This window comes from Balaenoptera ricei, chromosome 9, assembly GCF_028023285.1.
Source record: "Balaenoptera ricei isolate mBalRic1 chromosome 9, mBalRic1.hap2, whole genome shotgun sequence".
Classification (NCBI taxonomy): Eukaryota; Metazoa; Chordata; class Mammalia; order Artiodactyla; family Balaenopteridae; genus Balaenoptera; species Balaenoptera ricei.
Window position 1 is genome coordinate 97927778 of NC_082647.1, and position 25918 is coordinate 97953695.

Consider the following 25918-nt stretch of genomic DNA (forward strand, 5'->3'; position numbering starts at 1 on the left):
CAGCGCTCCCCAAAATCATGAAATGCTTTATAACTGCACTTGACAACTGAAATTACTTCTCCATTGGAAGGGTCATATCGAAGTTAGGCTTACACCAGTGTTCCCTTGATCTCAGTGCCTGTGCTCGCAAAGGTGTCATCAGCTACTACTTCTGGGCTAAATCCTAAGGACACTTTTCAACCTTCTCTTATTTGAGGTCTCGACAACATCTAACAACATTGACTACTTCTAGCATTAAAACTCTATCTTGGGGGCTTCCCTGGTGGCACAGTGGTTGAGAATCTGCCTGCCAATGCAGGGGGCACGGGTTCGAGCCCTGGTCTGGGAAGATCCCACATGCCGCGGAGCAACTGGGCCCGTGAGCCACAATTACTGAGCCTGCGCATCTGGAGCCTGTGCTCCGCAACAAGAGAGGCCGCGATAGTGAGTGGCCCCCGCTTGCCACAACTAGAGAAAGCTCTCGCACAGAAATGAAGACCCAACACAGCCATAAATAAATTTAAAAAAAAAAACAACTCTATCTTGGGGGCTTCCTTGGTGGTGCAGTGGTTAAGAATCCGCCTGCCAATGCAGGGGACACGGGTTCAAGCCCTGGTCCAGGATAATCCCACATGCTGTGGAGCAACTAAGCCCGTGCACCACAACTACTGAGCCTGAGCTCTAGAGCCCATGAGCCATAACTACTGAGCCCGTGTGCCACAACTACTGAAGCCCGCACACCTAGAGCCCATGCTCTGCAACAAGAGAAGCCACCGCAACGAGAAGCCCACGCACCACAGTGAAGAGTGGCCCCCGCTCGCCGCAGCTAGGGAGGGCCTGCGTGCAGCAACGGAGACCCAACGTAGCCAAAAATAAATAAATAAAGTAAATAGATTTATTTAAAAAAAAACCCTATGTTGGGAATTCCCTGGCAGTCCAATGGTTAGGACTCTGCATGCTCACGGCCAAGGGCCGATGTTCAATACCTGGTTGGGAAACTAAGATCCCACAAGTCATGCGGCATGGCCAAAAAAATAATAAATACATACATATATATATACATACATACATAAAACTCTATCTTTTCTTTTCTTCCATCATAGCATACCCTCCCACTCTCCAGCTATGGCCTCTGTTTCCTCTGTGGTCTTCTCTTCCTATATCAACCCCTTACATATTATAATTTCTCAGGGGTTAGTCCTACTTCCACTCCCTTTGGGGGATCCAGCTCCATACTTCTTCATATTCAATCACCATCTATATGTGGAAATAACTTTCAGATCTGTATCTTGTGCCCCTTTTCTTCTCCTGGGCTTCAAATCCACATACATGGTTCCCTATTAGATACCTACACTTGGGTGTCCGACAAGCACCTCAAATTCAATATGTCCTAATGTACACTTAAAATCACCCCTCACAAAACCAAGAGTCATAACACACTGAGTAGCCCTACTACCCAACTAACTTGTCAAGATAGCCCTACTCCTCCCACCAAATCTCAATGCTTCTATATCTCCTTAAAATGGATCCTACTACTTTGTTCCATCCTCAATACTCCAATAATTCTTACTACCATCAACTCCTGCCTAATATACTAGGTTTCCTTGTCTCTGATTACACTCCCAACCTACCTTCTAATCCATTTGACATTGCCATCAAAAATCCAAGTCTGATCATGCTATTCTCTTACTCAAAGGCCTTTACTGGAGTCATCATTGCTCCCCTGTAAAAGTTCAAATTCATGGCTTGCATGACCATTTACTATCTGGCCTTATCTCTCACAACTTCCCTGTCCTCTTCCTTTGTCTTCTCTTCCTCTAACTTCTTCTAGGAAAGGCTGTCTCTTTTGTCTGGTATACTTTCACCAATCTGGACCAGTACCCATTCCCTTGATCTGGCTAATACCTGAATATCATTCATACCTCAGCCTATCTACTTCCTCTGGAAAACTTTCTCTCATCATCTCCCTCTAGATTACTGCCCCTCTTATGACTCCCAGCACCTCATACTTGACTTTTAGCACTGCACTTACTCTATACTGCCACGGTGTATTTATTTGTCTGTCTCTCTTACTAAACTACAAACTTGTTATTTATCAGTTTCCCTAGCACTTTATGTACTATCTGACACACAGAATGTACTAAATAATATTTGTTAAATGACTAACTGAGTGATCAGACTTTCCTATGGTGATTTTGATATTATTTATTTATTTTTTTTTTTTAATTATTTATTTATTTATGGCTGTGTTGGGTCTTCGTTTCCGTGCGAGGGCTTTCTCTAGTTGCGGCGAGCGGGGGCCACTCTTCATCGCCGTGCGCCTCTCACTATCGCGGCCTCTCCCGTTGCGAAGCACAGGCTCCAAACGCGCAGGCTCAGCAATTGTGGCTCACGGGCCCAGTTGCTCCGCGGCATGTGGGATCTTCCCAGACCAGGGCTCGAACCCGTGTCCCCTGCATTAGCAGGCAGATTCTCAACCACTGCGCCACCAGGGAAGCCCCTTGAAGCCCCTTGATATTATTTAAAATAACCTCCTGGGCCTTCCCTGGTGGTGCAGTGATTAAGAATATGGTTGCCAATGCAGGGGACATGGGTTCGAGCCCTGGTCCGGGAAGATCCCACATGCTGCGGAGCAACTAAGCCCATGCGCCACAACTACTGAGCCTGCGCTCTAGAGCCTGCGAGCCACAACTACTGAAGCCTGCATGCCTAGAGCCCGTGCTCTGCAACAAGAGAAGCCACCGCAATGAGAAGCCCACGCACCACAACGACGAGTAGCCCCCACTCGCTGCAGCTAGAGAAAGCCCATGCGCAGCAACGAAGACCCAACGCAGCCAAAAATAAATAAATAAATAAAATTTATTAAAAATATATAAAATAACCTCCTGAACAACCTAAGAGTAAGAATTACAGCTGAAAGTACAAGAGTAAAACCTCTCATATTAATATAGTACATTCAAAAGATATAAATGATAAAAACTTTAACAATTCCCTAGTTTTTAAATATGACTCTTAAGAAAGTTACTACATATAACATCATTAATGAAAATCAGACAAATATAAAGAACTAAGCAGAATGAGAGCGGGTAGTTGGGCAGGGCCAGGCTCATGTATTAACTAAACGACTCCCTGAACATCAGCAACTACAACGTGTGTTTCATACACCTGTCTCAATAAATAAACAAATCAGCGTAAGTCAAGGAATCTTCCAAGACAAGTGAAAAACATTTAAAACCTGAAGTGTTAAGTCATCTAATGTTTTCACGGAGCAATTTCCCCAGGTAACACAAGTCATATAATGAACATGTGATGTTCAAAAAAAGAATGTAACAGCACAGCATAAATTTTGATTCTACTAGTGTAAGAGCTCATCTGTGACTCAACCGATTTAAATATCTGACACATCTATTATGATACCAATAAATTTATGTTTCTTTATTCTAGGCTCAAATACTCTCAAATCCAAGTGTAATGTCAAACATGCATTTACAAATATTAAATTACTGTATTATGAATCCTCTCAGGTCACTCAACACTTTTCTTCAATTTTTAATAACTCTGAGTTATATTTACATATCTAAAACATCCAACTTAAAGCAAATTTTAGAAATTTACTCAAATAGATAAAATGCTCATAAACACTGCTATTGTATATCCAGCAAAAAGAGGTGGGGGGGGAGTACTTCCTGGTGGCACAGTGGTTAAGAATCCACCTGCCAATGCAGGGGACACAGGTTTGAGCCCTGTTCTGGGAAGATCCCACATGCCGCGGAGCAACCTTTAAGCCCTTGTACCACAATTACTGAGCCTGAGCTCCAGAGCCCGCGAACCACAACTACTGAGCCCGCGTGCCTAGAGCCCATGCTCCACAACAAGAGAAGCCACCGCAACAAAGAGTAGCCCCTGCTCGCCACAACTAGAGAAAGCCCGTGCGCAGCAATGAAGACCCAATGCAGCCAAAAATAAATAAATAAATAAATTTATTTTTTTAAAAAAAGAGAGGGAGTGACAGGAAAATTCAAGAGTAGAAGACCATTATAAAAATAATCAAATAAGACAAAAGCAAGGAATTAAAATTCAAAAGACAAAAAGCATTGCCAAATTGTAGTATATATGACTGAAAAAGATTAATCAATGAATAACTGCATCTAACAAATATAAAGTCTTAATACAGAGTATAAATAACTACTCCATGAGGTAGCCACTTAAGACAACAACCTAACATAAATACAGTCCTTGAAAGCTTAAGATAATTTCAAATTTGAATTTAACTCAGAAAATGACATGAAATTTGAAAAGTAAAATCTACAGATGGAAGTCTAGTACTGTGTGTTTTACCTCTGGGAGTTGCAGGCTGAACCACGATTCTATTCTTACATTACAAATCTGTTGTGTGGGGAGCGGGGGAGGAATAACTGTGTTACAGAAAAGAGAATAGAACAAATTGTTGTAAGAACATGTAGTTTTTAAATGTGTCTTTATTCTTTACAAGTAATCTTATTCTTTAAGGTTTATTTTTTTTATATAAATGGACTCATCTATATTTAAAACACCTAATGCCCTTCATGTTTCTTAGGATGAGAATGATCCAGAAGTCACTGCTAATTAACTCACATTATAGCTTTTTTAAAACCCGTAGTATCATAAGAAAAATGAGGAAGGGATTCTTCTGTATGTTTTCTTTCCCTACCATAAACCAGAAACACCAATGCAAGCCACTACCAAGAAGAGGAGAGAAGAGAGACTGGTGGGGACAGCAGCTGTGTTGAATCTCAGAAAGGACATGCGTTGGCAGATTTGTGAGATGATGCTTGCAACACAATGTGCCTAGATCTAGTCTGATTTCAAAATTTTTTTACTTTAAAAAAAATTCTGTACTTGATGTTTTGCTTTTTAGAGAACTATATCCCTACCCATGACAGAACATTTTTGCCTGAGATGTTCTAATTCATTAGTCTTATTATGTTGTCAAGGGGGGGGATGGGGGAGGAGCTATTAATTTACAAAATGAAGAAAAACATGGCCAAAATCAACTCAGAAATGAGTATGTATCCTAAAAATACCTTATATCTATATATTTTATTACAGTTTAAAAGCAATTTTTTTATATTTGCAATTTAAATTCAACTAAAAGTACCTAAGATAAACTATTCCAGTGGTTCGGATTTTTTCCTTAAAAATCAACATTTTAAGATATCATAAATATAAAATTCAAAACAGCAGGATAAGTAGCAAATATGCACATATTGATAGAATACAGTTGGAAGAACAAGGGAAGATAATATATATGAGCGCAAAATGGAATAAGGTATAAATGAACTTGGAAGAGGATGAAACAGGAATCCGCATAGTAGGTTTAAGCTTAAATGAAAGCATATGTATACAACCTTCACTTGACACAGAATGAAGGGTAGACAAATAACTGAAGATCTAGATAGGCTTTTACATGGGATATAGGGAGCAAGAAGCTGACAAAGTTCAAGCCTCTTTTTTTCAATGAAGAAGTAAGAAGTAAGGTCTTCTGGTAAAAATGAAAAGGAGGGGAAGATTGCTTGAACAAAGTTGTGATGGTCTATGTCTAGGGTGATCAAACTAAGGCCCATGGGCCAAACATTCATGCTAAGAATGGTTTTCACATCTTTAAAGAGTCAGCAAGGAGGGAATTCCCTGGTGGTCCAGTGGTTAAGACTCGGCGCTTTCACTGCCATGGGCCCGGGTTGGATCCACAGTCAGGGAACTAAGATCCCACAAGCCACGAGGCCAAAAAAAAAAAAAAAAAGGAGTCAGCAAGGAAAAAAAGAAGAATATGTGATACAGATTGTATGTGGTCCCAAACGCCTAAAATATTTACCATCTGGCCCTTTACAGAAAAAGTCTGTCAATCCCTAGTCTATCAAATAGCACCTGTGAGAGGGGAGAAATTACTAGAGGTTAGAAAACATAAATTTGCAAAGGCATCAACCTCAGTAAGCATCAGTGTTATCCTTTTCTTCAACAGGGAGAAAATTAACAGAGACACAAAAGAAAACTGTGCAGGGCAGATATCTTAAATGCAAGTGGGCTTCCCTGGTGGCACAGTGGTTGAGAATCTGCCTGCTAATGCAGGGGACACGGGTTCGAGCCCTGGTCTGGGAAGGTCCCACATGCCGCAGAGTGGCTAGGCCCGTGAGCCACAACTACTGAGCCTGCACGTCTGGAGCCTGTGCTCCGCAACAAGAGAGGCCACGATAGTGAGAGGCCCGCGCACCGCGATGAAGAGTGGCCCCCGCTTGCCGCAACTAGAGAAAGCCCTCGCACAGAAACGAAGACCCAACACAGACAAAAATAAATATAAATAAAAATAAATTTTTTAAATGCAAGTAATCTGAATTACATGATACAAAATATTACCAGCCTATAATTAGACTGTAACTTAAGAAACTAGGCATAAAAAGTAAAATCAAAGATTTTAATAATTTTAAGACCATGATAAGAGGAATGCCACAAGATGGTTCATAATCAACTGCTAAAGGAAACTCAATGATAATTTTTTTTTTTACAAGAGATAAATAGACTGACACCAAGCATTGTACATGGATGACCACAACAAAAGCAACAATGATTGCAATTACCAAACATGAAACACACTCATACTATGTCATAATATTGACATTCAGTCCAGTAATCCTCCACTGTAACAGCTCCTTTACTCTGCAGTGAAAATTGATTTGTATGTTCTTTGCCTCTGAGTCCTTGTGGGATTTTTTTTTTTTTAATTCAGACAGAAAGTCACAAAAATTATACTCATCCTCATCAGTTCACTCAGTCCCATGTAATTAATTTTTTTTTCATCTTGATCTTTTGTTAGCACTTTTATGAGTTCATCAGTTTTTCATTAGAGTTCTGAAAAATGCTTATTCATTCAGTTCAGCAGTACAGTCAGTTACCAGAAACCTGTACTTGTCAGAGTCTTTTCCATGAATTTCTTGAAGATGAAACCCTTTTATAGGAACATATTTGCAAAAGCATCAGAGTACACCCAGAACTGTCTGTAAATGACAAAACTTAAAAATGACCACAGTTAAAGATATGATGAAAGTTCATAATAATGCAGTTGACAAGAAAGTTAGTTATTTCTGAGACATACATTTTAAAGTAATAACTAGGATTATGACTTATAACATTATACCAGAACATATAAGATTTTTAGAAATTTCATGTAATGTCTGAAACATTTATATTAACATATTTCCATACAAATAACCCAATGAAAGTTTAGTATTAGTTGTTTTGTTTGTTTTTTTTATACTGCATGTTCTTATTAGGCATCAAACAAATTTGGAACTTCTGCTTCCAACCTAAAAGAGTAATTAGTACAGTGCTTACCCTAGCAACTAGAAAACTGGACAAAATTTATGAAAATACCATTTTCAGATACTGGACAACAGCACATGCAAGTCTGTGATCCCTGAAAAACAAATGAAGTGAAATCTATAATTTTCCAGGCTTTCTGCCTAAATATGCTTTCCCCTACAACACAAGAGAAACTCTAGTGAAGCATAATGGTCTGGATGAGTTGAAGGGACGAATGTGAATTAAGGAAGGCTGAGGCAGCCAGAAGCTGAGGCAGAAAAAAGTAAGCTAAGCAGAGACACAATTCCAGAAATTTCTATATAGGGTTTCTTGAATATTAAAAGGAATATTATGTTATGAATACATATGTAAGACTCAAAGAGGCCAGGCAAAGAACTACCAGAAAGCCTGCAAACTGATCAACTCTAGGAGCTCACAGAGAGAGCACTGCAAGATGTTCCAGCTTGGAAAGCCGGAATGAAGACACATCATTGAACACAGGGGAAAACATTACAGATCTATGAAGGATTACGCCTTAATGGTAAGGCTAAACTAGTCTCAGAGGAAAGGTTCCTATAAAACTGACTCAATACAGCTTAAAAACAAACCTCAAAAGAATCAAGTTGATCCACAAGTAACCTGACTACCTGAATGAACAAAATACAACATCCACTAAAAGAAGACAACAAAATCCATTTACAGTGTTCAAACACAATGGCCAGTATCCAATCAAAAATTATTATAAATACAAAGATGCAAAAAAAAAGGATGAAATTAAGCGATAAAGATCTTAAAATATCTATTATAATTATGTCCACAGATTTAAAGAAAAATATGAACACAATGAAGAGAAAATGGAACTATAAAACTTGATCAAATAAAACTTTTAGAGCTGAGGGACTTCCCTGGTGGTCCAGTGGCTAAGACGCCACGCCCCCAATGCAGGGGTCCCGGGTTTGATCCCTGGTCAGGGAACCAGATCCCACATGCCACAACTAAGAGTTCGCATGCTGCAACTAAAGATCCCACGTGCCGCAACTAGAGGATCCCATATGCTGCAACTAAAGACCCCACATGCCACAACTAAAAGATCCCGCATTCCTCAACGAAGATCTCGCACACAGCAACGAAGATCCTGCATGCCACAACTAAGACCCAGCACAGCCAAATAAATAAATTAATTAAATAAATATTTTTAAAAAACTTTGGAGCTGAAAAAAACACTATTTGAACTGAAAAATTCACTGGAAGCACTCAATACAGATCAGACACTACAAAAGAGAAGACTGATGAACTTAAAACCAGAGCCAAACTAAAGGTACAAAATATAAGCGAACAGAGCCTTAATGATACACGGGAAAATACCAAAAGCCAAAAATACATGTTATCAGAGTCCCAGAAGAGGAAAGATGTGAAAAAGAAAAAGTACTTAAAGAATGGATTTTTTTCAAATTTGATGAGAAAAAACAAACAAACAACAAATTGAAGAAGCAGCAGCAACAACACAAACTCAAGAATATAAGCGAGCCCAAAGGAAGGTAAACACAAAGAAACCACACCAATGTAAACCACAATGAAACTATGGAAACGATGAAATAAAAATCTTAAAAATGGCCAGAGGGAAAGAAGACAAATTACATAGCGATGAACAAAGGTAATATCCATCACAGACCTCTCATCAGAAACTATGCCTACAGAAAACAACAAAATAATTTTTAAATGACAAAAGAAAAAAGTCAATATAGTTCTCTATATACAGTGAAAATAAGTCAAAAATGAAGACACAAGGAAAACATCTTTGACAAAAGCAGAAAGAACTTGTTGCCAGAAAGCCTGTACTACAAAAAAAAAAAAAAAGTCAAAGTTCTTCAGATTGAAGGAAAATAATACCAGAATATCTGATGTACAAAAAGAAATAGTGTCAGCAATTATAAATCTATGCATAAATATAAATTTTTTACCTTTAAAATTTATTTAAAAGATAATTGGCTGTTTAAAACAAAAACAGTAATGCTATTAAGAAGTTTACAACGTAAGTGAAAGTAAACTCTTAAAAAGCACAAAAGATGGAAGAGGGCCAAAGAAAGTGATATTATAGTAAGGATCTAACATTATATGTGATATGATCTATTACTTGTAAAAAAAAAAATGTTTTAAGTTAAACATGTATATCATAAAATCTAAAACAACCACTAAAATAAGAAATTTAAAAGATATAGCTAGTAAGTCAATAGACTATTTACTATTCCATTTTATTCAATCATTAGTTACTATAAATAGTAATTTTTCCTATTCCATCGTTTGGAATAGTAAAAATGGAGTAGCAGAAGTTACTTAATCCAAAAGAAGGTAGAAAAGGAAGGAAAAATGAAAAAAGAAGACATAAAACAAAACAAAACAAATGCCAAGTGGAAGACTTAAACCTAATCACATGGAAAATTATATTAACTGTGAATGCTCTGCACTCCAATTAAAAGAGAGAAATCCAAATGGAAGAAAAGCAAAAACAAACTATTACTATCCACAGAAAACACAACTTAAAAAATAAAGACACAGAAGAGTTGAAAATATATATGATGTAAACCATATCAAAACAAACCTGGAGTAGCTACATTGATATCAGACAAAGCAGACATCAGAACAAGCAGTATTATTAGGAATAAAGACATATAATTCATAACACTCTTAAATGTTCATGAATTCAATAAAAATACATGATGCAAAAACTGGAAAAAGTGAAAGGAGAAATAGATAAATTCAGAATTATAGTTGGGAACTTCATATCTCCTCTTTCAGTAAAAAGTTACCTTCAGTAAAAGGCTAATAATACAAATAAACAGAAAATCAGTGAGGCAAGAAAAGACTTGAACTGTATTATCAATCAAGTTGACCTATTTGACATTTATAGAACACTATGCCCAACAATGGGATAAAACACATTATTTTCAAGAATACACGGAACATTCACTAAGACAGACCATATTCTGGGTCATTACGCAAACCAAAACAAATTTTTTAAAACTGAAATTGTACAAAGTATGTTCTCTGATCATGATGGAATTAAACTTGAAATCACTAACAAAAAAATTTTTTTTTAATCACCAAATATTTGGAAATTGAAAAACTCACTTTTAAATAACCCATGTGTCAACAAAGAAATACAATGGAAATTAGAAAATTAGAGAACATACTGAGTGATTATAAAATAAAACAATCAAATTTGTGGAATGTAGGTAAAGCTATACTGAGCAAATATTTGACAAAAAGAGATTTAAAGTTGTTAAAGAAACTTTCACCAAAGCAGTAGAAGGAAGGAAATACTAAAGGTAAGAGCAGAAATCAATAAAATAGAAAAAGAACTATAAGAACACTATTCATTAAGACCAATGAAACCAAAACCTGGTTATTGAAAAGATTAGCAAAACTGATAAACCTCTAGGCAAACTGACCAAGAAAAAAGAAGACACAAATTTCCAATATCAGTAATGAAAGGGGAGGTATCAGTACAATCCTGCTAATATTTGAATATAATGACAAAATGTTAAAAATTAATGCCAATAAATTTGGCAAATTAAGTGATATAACAATTTACTTGAAAGATACTTATCACCAAAACAGACAGAAGAAAAACAGAAAATCTGAATCTATTAAATTACTTGAATTTATAATTAAAAGCTTTAAACAACATAAAACCTCCTGACTCACTCATCTTCTCTACTGAATTCTATCAAACAGTTAAGGAAGGACCAGTACCGATCTTACACAAATGTTTTTAAAACTAAAGGAAGAAGAAACATTTTCAACTCATTATGAATCCAACATTATTGCCCTGATTCCAAAACCAGACCAAAAAATAAATAAATAAATACAATAAAAGAAAATGACAAACCAATATCCCTCATGAACATATAGGCAAAATACTTCATCAAAATAACTGCAAATAAAATCATGCAATATCTAAAAGGGTAATCTACTATGACCAAGTAGGGTCATGAATTTAATCTATATTATCAAGGTAAATAGCTGCCAGGAGACCTGAGATTACAGGGCAACCAACCAACCCAAACTCTAAAGAAAAACAGGTACCTTGAAGGACAAATGGGGGCATGAGCACTTGAGTACCTGGGGAAGACAATCCTGGACACCAGAAAGAATAATTCAGCTAAAATTGTTAATGAATTCCTAAAGGCTGAGTTTGTGCTAGCAAGAAAATATAGAACCCATGGAGGCCACCAACACAAGGGAAGGCATACCTATTCACAGGTTCTTCAGAGACCTCACCAGGTTTGCACACACACACACACACACACACACACACACACACACACAAAGACCAGGTGCAGAGTGAGAGGTCTGAGAAAGCATCCTCGTGCTTGGGGATGAGAAGAGCAACCACTGAGAGAAAGGCATGAAGTTCAGCCTGGATCCTTTCTACCATCTCTAATGCATGGGAGAATAAAAGCCTAAAACCACTGAGGGAAGTGCAACAGACCCTGTGATTTTCTGAACACTGTTGAAAACCCATTTGAGCTACGAAAAGGAAGCAGCAAAAAACCCTATACGCCTAGGGGAGGAAAAGGAATTCCACCACAAGTGGGAGTGGGTGACATACATTGAGAAGTTCCCTTTCCTAAAACTTAGGACACCACTGTTACCCAGTCTACTATGGTGGGTATCTTGCTGTTTTTGATAATGGATCCAAGTGGAAATGGCAGCTATTGGGATGTACAGGCTTGAGTGACGCAAACTGACCGGTGGCTGCGATTTGGTCCACAGTTTGCAGCCCCAAAGAGAGATGTTTTTAACCTGTCTTCCAACAGGTACATCTGAAGGCTACGTTATAGGCAACAGCCCAAGACTCAGTAAAAATACAACAACGTTAATCAAGAGGAGTATTGGTCAGAGCTATGAGAATGGAACAGAGTGATCATATTCACTCTCGGTTTTCTGGAGCTGGCACTGAGATTGAATAGCTGCAGCAGCACAATGGATACCATCAGCTTATAACTTGGCCGAACTATCAGTCAACCAGGTCTAGGTATTCACAGGAACTTCTGTGCATCAAGGACCCCAGTGAACCAGTGGTTTGCTTCAAGTGATGGAATGAAAGAAAAGGCTTCCCCCAAAAGGGTTCACTTCCATCCCTTCATGCAAAACCAAGATTACACTAAGGCGAGGCTAGCTGCACCCTTGAATAAACCATTTTCATTTGTTCATTTGACTTTCAATGAAGTCTACTGGGCCCTTTCCTTGTTAGTCATCAAGTCCAAGTGACATCGGGCCAGAGAGTCACAAGGCACCTATGGGTCAGGTGACTGGTTTTAACAAGACCGTAGCAGTAGGCCTGTTCAAAAGAGGTGCACTTGGCAGCTGGGTCAGGCAGGTGGCACTGCTGTGCTAAGAAATGGCCTGAGCACTTTAGCAGCCACAGTCTTTAACTAAAGCTGTGGTTTTTTCTTTCCTCCTGGGATGATACATTGTGCTAGATCACCGGGGAGGGGACATGCAGGAGCCCGTGAATGGGGCAATCTCCTGTGAATTTATAACCTTCACAACATAAGCATGTAAAAAACATCAATACCAAATACACATTTGCCAGGGGAAGCCAGAAGAACAGTACATGAATAAGCCCAGAGGCTCCACCCACACTTTAGCTTTTCTTGAATTTGAGTGCCCCCCACCGTCCACCCCGCCGCAGGAACACAAACTAAGGACTTTAACACACACACAAAAGGGACTAGCCATAGCTGCCAGGAGACGACATTATTTTCTGACCAGGAGCGTGGGGAGTACAGAGTAGTGGGGGGCTAGCTTGTAGAAGAGGGCTGAGGTGGTGGGAGGCTTTTCTCCTGCTTGGCTCCTCACCCCACGGTCAGCGCTGCTTCCTCCCACATACCTCCAAACTCCTCTAAGCCCCTGGGCCTAGGGGCTGTTGAGCTGCCCACGCGCATGCTGCGACAGCTCCACCCTGCAGCCCTGGTGTCTTCAGCCTCCCTGCCACCTACTGTGCTTTCTCCCCACAGGACCAGGTTGGAGCGTGCTTGGGCACCTCTATCCAACAGAGCTATAAAAGTTTGAATTTCTCCCCTCTCCTTGCGCTCCCCTGCCATACTTGGCTTTTATTTTAAGCAGCTGAGGTTAGAGCAGAGGAGGAGAGGAATCAGAGGGCACAAAGGGAAAAAGAAGCTCTGCACCAATAAGCAAGACTTTGCAGCTACATTCAATCTCAAGCGGCTGCCTACCTGGACTCAACAAATGAACTTATAATGTATTAAGTCTAACCAAAGCTCTGTACCCTCATTGCTGAACGCCTTTTATTTTAGCTCCGGGGAGCCCTTGACTCAGCAGGTACAGTCATACTGCCTTCTGTGGAGGCCCAGAGGCTTGCTGCCTCACTGATGTAATTACATTCTTTCTTCCTATAGCCTGGAGCCTGGGCAACAACCACAGTACCATTTGGGCAGCTTCATTTAACTGCTTAGCCTCTAAAAACTCATTAACAGGTAAGTCAGTAAGAGATCTACTTGCCCACCACTTAAACAAGAGCATGTGCTATTGCATCTCATGCTCTCTAAACCAGCCCACAAGGGCCCTTGTCTTCTCTTTTGTAGGAAGCCATGTTTCAGTCAACATCATGTTCTCGTTGCCAATATTGTCAGAAATCGTGAAGGGTCTAGGATTTTACCCTATTTGCAAGCTATGAAGCTAGCTTGTTTCTGTCATGTATACTGGCAGAAGACTTAAGATGTCTCGATCAGAGGTAAAGGACTCAAGACACAGCAAGCAGTATGAGAGATCATGTCACTCTGACAGTTCACCTTCCTATCCAAGTCCTCCTGGCAGAGGGACCTGGTTGGATACTCTGGATACAACAGGTTTGCATGACAGTCAAAGAAACTGTGCTGGACAATTTACCATTTTTATAACAAGCAGAAGCAAGTCTGCTCTTTGGGGAGTTATTATTGCATCCCTCAAAGTGGCTAGCTTCCAACACAACCCTGAGAAATGGAACAGGTGAAGAACAGTCAGGTCTTTTCATTCTTAGCATGGCCAGCAATCCCCAGCATGCCCTAGGACCTTCAGAGATGCTCAGGGCCCATGGCAGAATGCTTCTCCCAACACACTTTTATCAAATCTAATACCAGAGGTCTTACACAGTAGCATAAGGCAAGAAAAGAAATAAAAGTTACACATGGTTCAAGAAGAAGTAAACTGTCTCTATTTGCAGACGTTAATTGCCTGTACAGAAAATACCATGGGATTCACAAAAAAGTTCCCAAGACTAATATACGAGTTTAGTAAAGTTGCAGGATACAAGGTCAATATACAAAAAATAATTGTATCAATATTTCTCTCTACTAAAAATAAACAAGGATAATAAATAAGCAAAGGACTCATAACAGCACATAAGAAGGGATTTGCCATAGCTTTGTTAAATATATAATCTAGTTAATCAGTTGACTTGGTTTCAGAACACAGAAATGAATTTGATTCTGAATAACCTACAATAGAAGAATTATAAGAAAAATGAAGCAGCAACACAAAGAGAAACCAATTTAAAAAAAAAAAAGCATAAACATGTTTGTGTAATTCTTTGATGGAAATATAAGAGAAAAACATCAACAAAATCTGTAATACTTAAAAATGCAAAAAGGGATATAAGGCAGTCAAAAGAGCATGCCAGAAAATTAGGGTCAGGGATCGTAATAATTTGGACAAGGGCCCCAAACAACATGCCAACAGTAGGACAACAGACGGAGATTAAAAAGTAGTAATAGTCACAGGGTCCAAAATCGAGGTTTGGATGAGAAAAACGGAAATAAATGCCATGTATTTATTGTTGTAATAGATGCTGGCAAATGACTTACAATCACATACTGTGAAAAATAAAAATGAAAAATTTTAAATGCCCAACTTAGGTGAGATAGGGAAGGATGGGGAAGATGTGGAGTTTTTCGGTTAAGACATACAATTCTGATGCATGTACCTTATCCAATTACAATCAGTTTTCAATTATCCTCTTTTATAGATGATGAATCACCAATATTGTTGACTCTCTACTACCCTGGCTACTCCCCACTTAATGGAGGTTTCAGCAGATGGTCCATTTCTATTTTTCTGGTAAAACATTTGTTGTGATAGAAATTTAAAGTTGAGAAGCCAAATGAAATTTCTGAATTGGCTTTAAACTGAAATAATCCTTTCTACCTTGGCCTCTAGTATCAGAGAGTTGAGAGTTAGCTATGTTAAGTATTCACTGAAAAAGTACTCTTGAAGCAATACAATTTAAAAAGTGATTTTTCAGCAATTAGAAACTGTTTTTGCATATATACTTTGCAAATAGTTTCAAAGCACTGTCAGTTGTGGTTAATTCCAATATTTCACAAAGTTGAGGGTTTTTTATTTACAAATTCAAAATCATCAAAAATTCTGTAGCATTAGAGCCAGACACAAGCTAGATAAGAATGATCTGATACGAACAGTAGATTTAAATGTGAACAGTAAATTACTCTCTCACACTCAAAGTTGTCCAAACTTAAGGAGGCAAATATATAAAATTAAAAGTCAAGGACTCCCATATCAGGAATTTTAGTTCCTAAACTAAAAAAAATCAAAATGTTTTTAACTTAAAGAAAAACACAGCTTGTGAAGAGGGATTTTAATAGAGATATTTGAGGGTTAGATTCACATCTGTTGCTTAGTTATTATTAGGAAACTTAAACTGTTTTCCCAGGTTATTATTAACTAATTAATAAGTAATTTATAAAATGATTTTGTAACATTTGGTTTTAAATCACTAATTGCAGCATTTTTCAAAAGTAGTATCCTATATGAATACAAAATATATTAAATGCAAAACTGAAAATCTGTTGCTATGGAAGTAAGAATCTGTAAATTCTGATGTTTATAATTTGATATTAATTTTTTTCATGAAAAGAATATAATCTGATTCTCACTCAAGGGGTTTAGATATCTGCTTCTTTGTTAAAAACAAAGGAATTTAGAATTATCCTGCTAAGAGATCAAAGAACCTTATAATCATCAAACCAATTTGTGGTTTTAAAAAAGAAAACCATAGGGGATTCCCTAGTAGCCTAGTAGTTAGGATTCCGGGCTTTCACTGCCATGGCCCAGGTTCAGTCTCTGGTCGGGGAACTGAGACCCTGCAAACTGCGTGGCATGGCCAAAAAATAAAATAAAGTAAGAAAGAGAAAGAAAAATATACTAAGCATTGTATGCAGTAAGAAGTAACTATTATTTGTAATATCTTGTGTATCCCTAACCACAAGTCACAGGGAATAAAAGGTGTTGTCTAGACCTGAACTTTCTTGCTGTCATTATGTCTTACAGAGATCCCAGAATTTATTTTTTCAGAACAGTCTGAGTATAACTTGGAAATACTGTCGCACAGAGAGCTAAACAAAACACAGAAATATACATCAATTTAAAAAGTCAAAGCTATATCGTGACCCAGAGAATGCTTGACTTGTCCAAAAGTCATGTAACTAACAAGTAGTGACTGAACCCAAATCATCCAATTTTAAGTCAAAACTACCCTCAGAATTTTCCAAAGAGAGAGGGCCAGCTATATAGTTAGAAGGGGGTTTGCAGACTTCTAACTTACCTAGACTGACTAACTTACCTACACTTTCTCATGTCATTAAACTTCTCTGTGCCTTTGTTTCCTCTACTTCATGGTGATATTTTGACGATAAATGTAAGCAAATACTTGAATTCTTTGGCAGAAAAGCACTATATGTATTTCACTATGTTAATAACTTCTCATCTCTACCACAAGTTTCAACTGATATCTTTTCTTTGGTTTTAGTTTTAAGCTGCAAACAACACTATATGTGTGCATACGCACACCTGCGCTACCTTTCAACATGGCTGGCATTCTAAGATCCTCTTCTCCAATTTTCAAAATGCATGAAAAGGAGCACAATATTTTAATTTTTATCATTATCAAAGCCCTGCCACCCAAAGCTCTGCAGAAAACTGTAGAAATTCACAGCAAAATTTTCCACCACATTACTCTCAACTTCTGTGGAAATGCAACTCACAGCTCATATACTATTCAGCCAGCCCCCTGTGCAGCTTAAACACTAGCAGTGGAAGATTATTAAAATGTATACTGATTTTCAAAATTATAAACAATAACTTCAATTACAAATTAAAAACCTAGCACATATTTTAAAAAATGCACACCACTAACATTCCTAAAATAATGGAAATAGGTAATCAATATTCTAATAACTCAGTGATTTGCAATATGTCTTCTGTTTTGTTAAGAGATATAGAATCCAGCCACTTTATATACTCAAGTCTAAAAAAAAGGTTTCCTCAATGTGTTCCTCAATATTGAAAATAGAAAATTATTCATAAGTAACCAAAATTAACAGAAATTTAAATTTAAAGTAATATTTTGTTATCTACACCATTGTTTTTAATTCTTTTGACAGCATATCTTAAAATAATTTAGCTTTGTAACTTATGAAGACATGTAATTAACTTCCTTTTTCCTTTACCAATATATTTACCCAATAACATTAGCATACAGCTGCATATGACATTAGGGTATAGCAATCCACTAAAAGTACCCATGTTAAAAACAGAAACAGCAGTTGAAATAAAATATGATGGCACATGATCGGTACATATCTACTGAGCAAAACGGGTTACCAGAGGTGAAGACTGAATAGTAATATCAAAAGTAATGCACATGATTAAATCTCTTCATACTGAGACTCTACTAATAGCAGTGGAATTTAAAAAAAAAATTGTAGGGTGTAATCACCTTAAATCAAGCTTTATTAATATTTTGAATGAATGAATGAAGTGAATACCTGAATGAATGACTACTGCAGTCATAATGTTTAACACCTTGAGATGTTCACAATTTGGAATACACAGAGAAGATGACTTGAATACAAACAAACTGGTTGAAATTCAATGTGGTTCACAGTAAAGATGCAGTGCCTTTCTATTTGTAGAACAAAGAATCTCAAGCAAAAACATATATGCAACTAAAATATTTTCAAGTGCAATTATCCAAGGCTTTAAAAAGAATATATACATTTTACTATGTAATTCTTTCTTGCCCCCCCCCCAACACCACCACCCTATATCTTTTTAATGTTTGGCATAAGTGAACAACAAACCAGAATAGAATACGCATTTTTTTAAAGACTAATTTACTCCTGTTCTATTTAAGAGCAACACACAACCACTTATAACTATAGCCTTTTAAAAAAGCATCCTTATATAAAACAGTGGGGGGTGGGGGGAATCCCTGCTATACATATGAAGCACAATTTAAGCCCAATACAACTGACCAATCAAAATTAGTGAATGCACTGCATCTCTCTGCAGTGGAGAGAAGCCACAAGGTAGGCTGTCATTCTGCAAAAGCTGCCCAGAACAGGCTTTCCTCTGAAAAGCAGTGCCATTCCTTTTTAGAAAGACTGAATCTAAGTGTTGTCTCTGGAGACAAGAAGCCTTCAGTATGTTAAATTACTTTCATTATGTATTTTCAGATGCTTATTGATTCCACAGTAGGAAGAGTGAGAGACTGCAGCAGCCTCCAAGCAGCACTACATGTTCCATACATTAGCAGTACTGCTGAAACAATGGCACAGTACAGACACACATTTTCATTAAGGTCTTTTTCGAAGAGGTGTTTATGACCCTCTTCCCCCGGTCCTCTACTAACCAGTGAACAAAATGAATCAATCAAAACTGGAAACGCTTCAACTACATCAAGAATTTATCAAATCTTTAGCAGAGGTAAGATGTGTTCCTTATTATAGTATTCAGTTGCTTTTGAACCAGCATAGTGGGGTAAAATTACTTTGAAAAATTTCAGCCTAAATTTTAAGAGTTTATTTGCTTAATTCTACTTATTGCTAAACATGTATCTTTTAGATCTATTTATTTTAAGACATGATATGTTTTAAACGTAATTTTTTAGGATGCAATGTTAAATACAAAGAATATTCTTTGTTGAATCACTCTGAAGATAGATATCAGCTTTTTAAGTTACTTCAGATATACTAAATACCCTTAATGTCATCAGTAGTCTTTCTGAAGTGTTCAAAAAATGCTTATATTTCTTGAAAGAATCAGGTTTACTATTTAGCTATTATTTATTACTCAATTTTAGGTTTACTATTGGGCATGTTCATTGAAAATTATTTAATTTGCAGTCACCTTTTACATCACCCTTTACATTTCAATTACACTAACAGTTCATCAATGGAAATTTATAGTGTTTTATCATGGAATCTGTTTTAATCAGTTAAAAGTCAAGCCATGTGCTAATAAGCAAGTGACAATATTTTACAGCAGGAAATACTGTAAAATTTATTATAAAGATAAGAGGGAATGACAGTATGTTTAATGTATGCTAATTGCTCATAATCTCTGAAAATACAGGTTAACTTCTAAAATGAGAGCAGAAATTGGTTTAAAAAAATACAGCTTTTCTTTCATGGTAATATTTGTAATGTTAACTCTATTACTAAATATTATACTTACAGTCTTTGTTAGGAAAAGAGAATATTTAAAGAAACCGTTAAATTTATGCATAAGCTATGGCTCTAATAATACAGTTTGCTTACTTTGATAACAAACACTGTGTATGGTGTTAAATCAACACAACTAAAGTAACTTTCAATTAATAGGAAATTATTAGGAACCCTATTCCTTAACCATTTTTTTTTTCTTTTTCACAAGGGCCCAAAGCAGCTAATTCAGTATTTACACCTGACAATATGAAGAATGCATCTGACCCATCACCTCCCTAGCTGTCTGAACCACAAACTGCAGGATATTCTTGCAACAATGATTTTAAGACATTAAGGAGTTAAAACCGGAGAATACAGGTCTACATTACTGCTGGGATATAACACATCGACAGTAATCATCCTAAGAAGATGCTATATAAAACAGCCACAAAATGAAAATATAACTGTAAAAGCCTGAAAACAAAATGGTGAGCATTTTTAAAGGGGGAGTTTATACTGTAACATACCAAAATTGTGGAGCCACTGATTCTTGAAGAAACAATGAAACATGGATTGCCAAGAGAATGACATACATTACCAGCAAGCTAAATGAAGCTTTAGCAAGTATTTTTCTGCACTAAATATTCAGATATTCGTATCAACTGATATTACTAAAGGATTTTTCCATCTGAGTTTTATGACCAATTATGTATCCTCTTCTAATGAAAACAAACCAAATTAAATAGCAGATGGTTTTTATCAAGAGAACATGGACTGGACTTATAACCAAGTTATGTGACCAAGAAATCATTTCAAAATAATGAGGACTGCTATAGAAACAGATTTACATTTGTAACAAAAGGATGTCTAAGTACATTTTAGAAGCTAGAAACCTTATGTTTCTTTTGTTTTCACATGTTCTGGAAAATAAAGAGACATCATCACATATTCTCTCAAAGGGAAACAATTCCTATCATTTGAGGAAGTTTCTCTCGGTCGTGACTTTTTAAGGCAAAACAAACACAAGTATTTTGTACTGGTCTTTAGAAATTCATCAGCCAACTAAATCTCACAATTCATGCAGTTGAAGTATTGGAGAGAAAAATGAAAGAATTCCTACAAGACATGAAATAAAACACAGCTACTTCACTGTTGTCAGGTAAAAACTCATGTCCAAATCTGTTAATGACATCATGTATCATATTGTGAAAAACTGCTATAGTGAGCCAAAAGGCCCATAAGGCAACAGCAAACAGGTAGGTCAGAAGATGCATGCACCCCAGGACACTGTTTAACATTTACAAGAGAAAAGAATCTTGCTCTAGAGTAGATGCATTTTCCTTAATTATCATCTAAACTGACACTTCTGCTTTATTTAATTCTAAATCTAACTGATGTGACAAAGACCTGATGTTTAATCTGTCAGTTCAGAAAATTTGGCACACTTTAAAATTTTCCATTTTTATAGGATTTCAATGCTGGCTAAGACCTTCACTTACTCAAATATATGCCTTTAGTAAGCTCAAAAGAAATTAATAATGTTAGCATTTGTGTTTCTGAAACACTACCTTTAAAATAATATGCATAAATAAAACTATATTCTAAAACTTGTCAAAGGTTACATCAAGTGAAAGGCTAACGTGAGTTCGAAAATTATTAGCTTTTATAATTTGTTATGATTTTGCAGGCAAAATGCTGTACTTGAAATGTGAAATATAGTTGGTTGTATGATTTTATATTTTAACTAAATATACTAATTACTGACATTTTAGCCCAGCAAATCAGACATTATTTTAATAAATTACTCTAAACTTCTATATATTAAAACATAGATATGCATGAATTAGCAAGAGTTTGGCTTTTTTCTTTTAATTTTCCTCAAAATGATACACACTGGGTGATTTACACAAAAGGTTTCACAGGAAATGTGTAACTTTAATAGACTGCTCAGAAAATGGGCTTCAGATACTCCTTTTCCCTAAAATTTCATTTTTTGCTTTAAAAATTCTGTTTAATAAAATCAACTGATGCATTCTTTTAAACCACCTTAAAAATGGCTATTTCTTAATATGATATTAAATTTCAATTTTCTCCTTCTACAAGATATGAAAGGGTGTGGTCACAAAATAAATCATTCATTCATAAGAGTGATTAGTGCTCTTTTACTAAGGCCTGTGGTGTTTTACTTCAAAATAATGTCCTTTTTTTCCAATTTTTATAAGTTTGCTTGTTATAAAGTTCAGTGAGCACTTTCACTGAGAAATATGAAATATTTATCATTTGCCTACTTCAGTGGGAAATAACTCCAGATATCCCCAAACACACTGTTGACTGCTGAATATGAATTTCAATCAAGAGCACGGACAAAGTGATTTAAAACAAACTAGTGCTCTGTGCCACTTGTCATTTTAAGTGAACATTTGTCCTGTTCATTTGAAATCTCATGGGAATAATTACACCTACACTAATTGTGCTACAACATGTTAAAATAGCGTTTATTTTCCACCTACTCACAACATTTTAAAATGAAATCTTAAAACACTGGGCTAAAATTAGTTTTGCATACTGGGTAGTTTTATTATACAAAAATATACTGTATCTCAAATAATAACCTTGAAAAACCCAAATAAGGAAAACCTTTTTAGTTTATTAAACAATTTTGAACTATATAGGAGCAATCCCCAGTACAGTTATTTCTTCAGATGGGGAACCCAATTTCCCTGTACATCAAAACAATGCAAACCTTGATGTTTCCTAATTCTACATTTTCCATTAATAGTTTATAAATTTAAAAATTAAACTAAGTACACAATAAAAAAATTTTTTTACAAAGAACACAGGTTTTGTACGTCCTTTAAATTGCCAAATATCAAATAGTTTATTCTATTTCACTTTCTAGGGAAAAAACCAACTGCTCCAAAAGAATGTGTTTTTCTCCCATTCTGGAAATCAACATGCAGTCTGAATCTAACATTACAGTGCGAGATGACATTGATGACATCAACACCAATATGTACCAACCACTATCATATCCATTAAGCTTTCAAGTGTCTCTCACCGGATTTCTTATGTTAGAAATTGTATTGGGACTTGGCAGCAACCTCACCGTACTGGTACTTTACTGCATGAAATCCAACTTAATCAACTCTGTCAGTAACATTATTACAATGAATCTTCATGTACTTGATGTAATCATTTGTGTGGGATGTATTCCTCTAACTATAGTTATCCTTCTGCTTTCACTGGAGAGTAACACTGCTCTCATCTGCTGTTTCCATGAGGCCTGTGTATCTTTTACAAGTGTCTCAACAGCAATCAACGTTTTTGCTATCACTTTGGACAGATATGACATCTCTGTAAAGCCTGCAAACCGAATTCTGACAATGGGCAGAGCTGTAATGCTAATGATATCCATTTGGATTTTTTCATTTTTCTCTTTCCTGATTCCCTTTATTGAGGTAAATTTTTTCAGCCTTCAAAGTGGAAATACATGGGAAAACAAGACACTTTTGTGTGTCAGTACGAATGAATACTACACTGAACTGGGAATGTATTATCACCTGCTAGTACAGATCCCAATATTCTTTTTCACTGTCATAGTAATGTTAATCACATACACCAAAATACTTCAGGCTCTCAATATTCGAATAGGCACAAGATTCTCAACAGGGCAGAAGAAGAAAGCAAGAAAGAAAAAGACGATTTCTCTAACCACACAACATGAGACTACAGACATGTCACAAAGCAGTGGTGGGAGAAATGTAGTCTTTGGTGTTAGAACTTCAGTCTCTGTAATAATTGCCCTCCGGCGAGCTATGAAACGACATCGTGAACGACGAGAAAGGCAAAAGAGAGTCTTCAAAATGTCTTTATTGATTATTTCTACATTTCTTCTCTGCTGGACACCAATTTCTGTTTTAAATACCACTATTTTATGTTTAGGCCCAAGTGACCTTTTAGTAAAATTAAGGTTGTGTTTTCTAGTCATGGGTTATGGAACAACTATATTTCATCCTCTATTATATGCATTTACTAGACAAAAATTTCAAAAGGTCTTGAAAAGTAAAATGAAAAAGCGAGTTGTTTCCATAGTAGAAGCTGATCCCATGCCTAATAATGCTGTAATACACAATTCTTGGATAGATCCTAAAAGAAACAAAAAAATTACCTTTGAAGATAGTGAAATAAGAGAAAAATGTTTAGTACCTCAGGTTGTCACAGACTAGGGAAAAGGCTAAGTTTCACCAAACCCACATTCAGAAGTTTTAAATTTAAATTGTAAAAAATTACTGCCAAATATAAGAAAAACATTTTAAGTACTGGTTATGTTGTAAATTTTCAATGTAAATGTCAAGATTAGATTAGGTCATATATATTCAATTTCTTCATTACTTAATGTATTTGTTGCATGGCAGTTTGTTAAGGTAATATCATGTGTATATTTTGTCAATATTATGTCCATCAGAAGATATTTATGTGAGTCATATTTTCTAAAGAATAAATACATAGCCTTAAAACACTGTATAACTTTAAAATATAACTGACGCAGGTATCCTTGCTTTTTTTTTTTATAAAGTGTATTGTTTCTAAGCCACAAACTATAGATATATTTATATGTTAACAACTGGAATAGCATTTTAACATAAAAACCAAAATTATGGGCTCCAAGCAACCAAAATGACCCAGGATTTTCTATACCACTATATTATGTTTTCTAGCATAGTCTACTTGCTATAATATTTGATGCATCAAAAATAATGAACTATATATGAAACTTTATCCTTTTTGGAATGTAGGAAATTGTAGGATTTATCAGGATTTTAAAATTCAAGAACCAAAAAACAAACAACCATGTATATGCACATCACGATAGGGGAACTTTTGAAATTCAAGTTTATTATGAAAAAGAGACTGATTTTCTAAGATCAAGGGCACTATGCCTATAATATACAAATGAACTGACAATAAAAGGAAGGAAGAAAACTAAGGCTTCTTTCCTCCTTCCTCACTTTGGTTGAGTTAAGCCAAATGCTCTGGATTAATACAGTATACTGGCAAAAACCAGTGCATTAAAATAAACAGACATCCTAACTTTATTCAAGTCAGCCTTTTTGTATAACAGAAGTTAACTACTAAAATCTGAATACAAGGAAGGAAAAAAAAAAAAAAGACTTTATGTCATTATAGAAAAGTCAACTATTTCTAATTTTAGAAACATAGCAACTTTAGAGTAATACAATTTACACAATGTTCCTACACTATCAGAGCTCCCAAGTGTTTCAAAATATAGTAGTCCTTTTCAACTCTCAAAATCATTAAAGTGGCAATAAATCTTGTGAATTTATTTCCACTACACCACTTAATTAAATTTAAAGCATTTTGCCTCCAATCCCCAATTCATGTTAGAAAACTGTGAAATTACTAATCCTAACTCTAGATATCAGGTTTGAGAATCTCATATCAAACGAGTATTTTCCAATTGTTATAATCTAATAATCTATCGATGAGTGCTAATTATCACTGTACCTGAAAAACAGCAATAAGTTATTTAAAGTAGGCAAATACTTGCTCCCTTGTAATTGGTTAACTGGACAATTCTTTATTCTGTTTCTTCATACTGTATTCACTAAATCAAGTAGCAACTCATTTTTAAATAAAAATTTTTATGTCAAACAATTCAATAATAATCTCTCATTGAAAGAAACATGTTTTCATTAGGTGGTCTTCTATAATTAAAAATTAAATGTTGGACTGTGAAGAAAACAACCAATTCAATAATATACCACTTTTATGTAAATAAATGAAATTCATCCAATTTAGTTTACTGAATACCTTATCCCTTGGGGAAATGAGCACCATGCAATAGCAGGAATTCACTGAGGTTTACATGACAAACTTAATAGTGATATATTTCTGATAATAATGTTATGTTGACATAATGTTAAATCTTGGCAAAGAATCGGTTTCCTCCTGCCTTACTTTGTATTCTTTTATGGAATTAAAGAATGCTTCAATTTGACAAAATGTAGCATAAACAACTAAGACTTATTTTTTGAAAACTTAAAGAGAAATTAGGATTGCATAAAGACATTAAGAAAATT

The 25918-nt window shown here is 36.0% G+C and overlaps 2 protein-coding genes across 2 annotated transcripts in view; one reads left to right on the forward strand and one right to left on the reverse strand.

Annotated features, from left to right (window-relative positions):
* The window catches only part of COG5 (component of oligomeric golgi complex 5), a 286429-nt gene that overhangs the window by 184098 nt on the left and 76413 nt on the right, over positions 1 to 25918 (reverse strand). The window lies entirely within an intron of this gene.
* GPR22 (G protein-coupled receptor 22) lies at positions 21003 to 24043 on the forward strand. The gene is made up of 2 exons (XM_059932882.1): positions 21003 to 21073; positions 22717 to 24043. The coding sequence occupies exon 2, from the start codon at positions 22742 to 22744 to the stop codon at positions 24041 to 24043; it is 1302 nt and encodes a 433-aa protein (XP_059788865.1). The 5' UTR covers positions 21003 to 21073; positions 22717 to 22741.

Excerpts from the sequence above, each read along its gene's own strand:
- GPR22 (XM_059932882.1), top strand. The coding sequence starts at position 22,742 with ATGTGTTTTTCTCCCATTCTGGAAATCAACATGCAGTCTGAATCTAAC.